Here is a 5,599-nt window from a genome sequence, read left to right as displayed (position 1 = left end):
GATCCCGATATTACGTTTTCCTGTTCGAGTGGCAATTGAGGACATTTTTATAATCGTCGTGTTTTTGATGGTCTGAATATTTAGACTTTCCAATTGAATCATTTCATCGGCTTCGTGACTTATTCTGAGAGATAGGCTCGAATATACGCATTGACATATTCCTTGTTTAGAGACATTTGAATCAAATACTGATAAAATAGTTAAAATACAAATGTTTAGAATTTTTATTTTAAAATGGGGGTTTCTTCAGAGAGCTGGACAAGGTGTGGAAGGATCGTAACATCAACATGGAGACCAAGCTGAAGTTCTACAATGCTTGTGTAAGCTCCACGCTCCTTCATGCCGCTGAGTGCTGGACACTCACAGAGAGGGACGAGGCTAGACTTGATGCCTTTGACATGCGCTGCCAACGCAAAATTCTTCGAGTGATATGGTCACAACATATATCAAATAGCTGTATTCGATCCAAGACCAAACAGCCTCAACTCACATCAGTTATCAGAAAGCGCCGCCTACAGTGGTTTGGCCATCTGCAACGAATGGATGGAGACCGCACCCCAAGAGGCTCTATCATTGGAAGCCAACCCATGGGAAACGCAAACCTGGTCGTCCTAAGACATCATGGAGAGACGTCATCCACAGAGACATCTCAAGGCTGGACCTAGGGTGGACTGTAAAGGAGGCTGAGGTTGCAGCTTTGGACCGTAGGACTTGGAAGCATCTCTTGAGCCAGGCAGCATGTGCAGAAATGCATGAAGCTGACTGGTAGGTAGGTAGGTAGAATTTTTATTTTAAAATGGGGGTTTCTGGTAAAAACTGCATTTTTCACCTTTAAATTCGCTATTTTCATGAAAAAAGGACATTTTTGTAATTATAAGAACATTGTCTTTTAGGATAATTTTACAAAATTGTGTGTTAGGTGACATTAAAGATTTCAAAACATTTTGAAAAACCATTAAAAAATTGATAAAATGGTTAAAAAAACCCCAAATTCTGCTTTTTACGATATTAATAACTCATTTTCGCCAAAATGGCACTTGAGTACATTATCCACTGCGGTCTTCAATTACTTTATATAAAAAGAGATTACAACTTGATTGTCATGAATAGCTTACCAAATATTGATTAAATGATCAAAATACTAACGTTTAGGATTTTTCTTTTAAAATGGGTTTCTTTGGTAAAAGGTGAATTTTCACCCCCATGGCCAGCGCTTTGGCGAGTAAGAAATTGATTTTTGAATTATGTGGAAAATTCTGATTACGATAGACCCTGTCCGAATTGTGGAACCATAAAAATCGATGCCAGCTTAGATGAGGGACTATAGCACTTCGAACGTTGCTGGTCGGAACTACGAACGTTGCTGGTCGAACGTTGAATATGCTAATTAGCGAAGTCTACCTCATTAATATTCAACATGTCCCTAAATTGATGTTTACTACTCCAAAAATACAATGCGTGACTGCATATACATATTTTAATACGTGATATTCCAAGGTTTATTGTAATTTTATTTTCCGCATCTGCGTGGTTTTCACTGGGAGGGGAAATAGTGAAAATTTCGTTTTGACCTAATATTTGTCGTAACTCAATAACTGCAGTAGGGTAAGATGGGTTAAGTGGGACACTTAAGGATAGTATTGGATATAAAACCCATGTTAGTGAATAAAGATTGGACTTATATTTTTATAATTCAAGTATAATCATGGGACAATGTCTGGTGTTAGTTTGGAGATGATCCAATTCAGTACAGAAGGGCGGGCCAATTATGTAATGACTCAACTGTCCCACTTACCCCCAACACTTTGGGGTAAGTGGAACACATTCTGGGGAAGGGGTAAATTTGACAAATATATTTATGATATTCTTGCATTTAAAGAACACATTTTACAGCAATGCATATTCATATTGGAGCATTTGGGAATTATTAACATAATTATACCAGAAAATAGTAATACTATACTATCATTATGTTTATTTATTTCATCTGAATACATGAGGCAGGTTTTTTTTCTTGGTTTCAAAAAATCGGTGATTAGTTGTTTGGTTATCAAAACAAAAGTGCGGATAGGTCTGCGCCTGAGGCTCGGCTGCAACTGGCCTAGATGATGCGATCTGATTGTGATGATTCACCATGGCAGCGAAATTACAGCGCTTTGAATCCTTCAAGATCTAGCTGGAAAAAGGCGCTATATAAATCCGAAATTTATTTTTATTTTTTATTTTTTTCTATAGTGATAAAACCTCCCAAAATCCCACGATTTGCGATTTTCAGCCATAAAATCAATAATCAAGTCATTCAATAGGCTTGTTCAGTATTAATTTAATTTTTGAGCGTGTTGGAGGCATTATATGCAATTTAACTTAAGTTAGTAATTTTGTTATTTTTTTTGTATCAAAAATTAATTTCAAGAACCACTGTGGCACACATACTAAATAGGCCCCAATTGGCTCATTTGCATAATTTCATCATGATTTTCTGCTATCAGGCTTGTAAAAAGCATTCTTTTTATGGTACATGAAATATATTGGGTAATAAATAAGTATTATTCCTCAAAATTGGCCGCCTCATCAAGGTAGTGTTGGTCTCAAGCATCTCCCGCAGCTGAAATACCAAATAAACTCCAATATTGAGCAGCGAAATTATAGCATACATATTTGCAATGGGGTAAGTCACCATTCGGTATCGTATTGGTGGATGTTAGTGCTGCAATGAAGATGTAGTATAGTAAGCCCCATCTTACCCTACATTTTTGAAATATAAATATAACCAATGACTTTCTTGGCTCATATTTGTAAGATCAATTTATTGATCAGTGCTATAAGTACTCTACAGAAAATTTAACATGATTTGTACGATATTAACGGAATTTTTTTGACTCATACGACATCACATAGGGTATAATAATTACGCAAACAGTCCAAACAAATCTAAAAAATGAAACCCGAAAACTGAATATCGATTTTAAAGTAATTTAATGGAATAACTATTATAACACACATAGAGATTCCCGACCCATTATCATTTTCATAAGAACACTTGCGATGAATCCTACTCTAACTAGACGTATGCTTTCTCGTAAGTCAGGCATTTTCTAGATCTTTCGTAAGCCTAAGACTCATTTAGTAAGAGGCTATTCCGCGGACGTTATTAAATCCTAATTTAACCATCGGTCTAAGCTTCGACAAACGTAGCTTCCTCAATAAAACTGAAAGATGCTTCTAGAATGGCGGTACACATGAGCGTAGCCGGGCGGGGTGGGTGGGCGTTGTGGGGTTGAAAGGAAGGAGTAAATAATGCTTACCTGCAATAATAATTATTCTCAACATATCAATACCAACGTCCGGGTTTTAAAACTCTCTCATGGCAAAAACTGCATACGCGTTGTCTTGAACCTGCGGATGACGAATCCGATAACTGATGCAGTCCTTGGTTGATGTACAAGTTTCAAAACTAGACTGATTTTCGAATACAGTTGTACTCTCGCCCAGGAGGCGAGGCACGATAGAGGGAGACGGCAAAACTGCTCAGACGTATGGCACTTTCCTTATAATCGGAACACGGGACTGAATTTCGCAGCTGCGGTGATCACCAGTACGCGTCCTTCAATTTGCACACTGGGGTCAAAACTTGGGGTTGAAAAGCAACTTCTGTTTTCAAAATAATCCCATTCAATCACAAGGCCGACAAAGAAAATTTACTGAATTTTAGAGAATTCGTGGCGCTCACCAACTGGTCTTGCCATATGCACCTAATTGAAATTGAACAATCATGCTGAGTGCAGCATTTTTTAATATCATATATTTCAAATATTACAATATTTTCCAACTTGTGCTAAGAATAAACAACGAGTGGGTAATAATTCATACTCTAAGTAATTACTTTTTCCTTTTAATCAACTTGGTAATAATGATATTTTTTGTATATTATTCGTATAAGGATAACTTCTCTTTCATTTTATTCGCCGTCAAATTATGTGATAGCGATCTCGGTTCTGAGATAGTTAAAGTTTTTCATCTCATCTAGCTTTGTGCCATTTTATGTGGTGATATTAACCTGCTGGTCTTGGTTAACAGACATTGTCACAGGACACCTGAATACTAAGTATACTGCCCAAATGACATGTGAGAATAGTGAAACAGCAAAGTACTATGCACACAGCAAGAAAACGGACACAAGACACAAACTATTATTTAATCACAACATTTAAATTATTATTTCAGTCTGTAATCTTCTCTCTTCTTTTACAAAGACATTAATATTTTACTCCTTAATACACAGTTTTATACACTATTTATTTAGATCAAGTCATTTTATGACTATATGAATATTTCCAAAGTTCAATTCCAATTGATCTGAAAAATTATGGTTTCTGCTCAAAGTATGACTCAAATATTATTAAATGATTATACCTTCAAATATCCACACAATAAATAATATTGCAATTTTGTGAATATAAAATGTACGAGCATTAAGTGTACATATCCAAATACACGTTTTGTAATTGCACACCAATAATGTTTTCAAATGCTTACAAATGCAATAATATGTAATTTCCAATTACAATTAGATCAATAGGATCAAATTCTAAATAGTTATTATATCTACCTTTTAGCTATATGTCAAGCACAAGCAATGATCAATCATCTAACATAGTTCCAGAAGGCCTATGCCATCAATAATTGGTTTTAACAACTATCAAGTGACTATCTAAAGTAATCAATAATCAATAATGATGAGAAAGATTTAGCTCATGATGATCTTTCCACAAAGAAGTCCTTTTCAGAATGCTATCAGTGATCATCAAACAAAACTTTGAATCACCAATCAAAAACTTTACTCAAAACAAAAATCACAACCTCTGCTGTGTATTAGTTGTCACAAGAATTTATGTCAGAATGTTTCACAATGCTTGGCACAATTGACTTTTTTTACAAAAGCTGCACTAATTTGAATCTTATTTAAGGGGTACTACACCCATCACATTTTTTGCGGGTTTTGCATTTTGTGAAGAAATGAGAAAAAAAAATTGGTCAAAGTGGTATGCAAAATGAAGGGGCAAATCTTCTCGTTCTATTGGTGGTATTGATAATAATGTAGCTTACATGCTTTTAATTGTACAAGCCAAAGAGAGGTACATGATGACCCCATCACAATTTTGATCATATTTGCAATTTCAGAACTGCTGACGTGAATCCACTTTACACACTTATTTATCAGCAATGGCAGACCCTAATAGTACCAAAATATTTTTTATTTTGGAAATACATTAATTATGCACAGCTTTGAAAACACGAATATGCATCAATTTCATGTTATCAATGAAATTAAACTTATTTTCCCCCTTCCAGTTGACAATGATATGCAAAATTTGTGTTCACAAGGCAGCACATTTGTTTCAGGTTTGATACGGTTGAAATTAAAGAACAGTCAAAACAGTCAATTTTCAGTATTAGGTGAATTTTTGCTCAGTTTTCTGAGAAAATAGAAAGCTTACAAAATACGATAATAATGTGAATCGGTATGTTCACAATGGTAAAACCTCAATATTAAACTGTTGGACACACCCTAAAACTTCATGTGTAGTAACGGTTTCGT

The 5,599-nt window shown here is 35.3% G+C and overlaps 1 protein-coding gene across 1 annotated transcript; it reads left to right on the top strand.

The window, feature by feature from the left end:
- Positions 1-287: 287 nt before the first annotated feature.
- LOC140161741 (uncharacterized) lies at positions 288-665 on the top strand. The gene has a single exon (XM_072185039.1). It carries the CDS (start codon positions 288-290, stop codon positions 663-665), a length of 378 nt encoding a protein of 125 aa, XP_072041140.1.
- The last annotated feature ends 4,934 nt before the right edge of the window (positions 666-5,599 follow it).

This window comes from Amphiura filiformis, chromosome 10 (genome assembly GCF_039555335.1).
Source record: "Amphiura filiformis chromosome 10, Afil_fr2py, whole genome shotgun sequence".
Classification (NCBI taxonomy): Eukaryota; Metazoa; Echinodermata; class Ophiuroidea; order Amphilepidida; family Amphiuridae; genus Amphiura; species Amphiura filiformis.
Note: the sequence above shows the minus strand (reverse complement) of the source record. Positions and strands in the feature narration are given on the sequence as shown.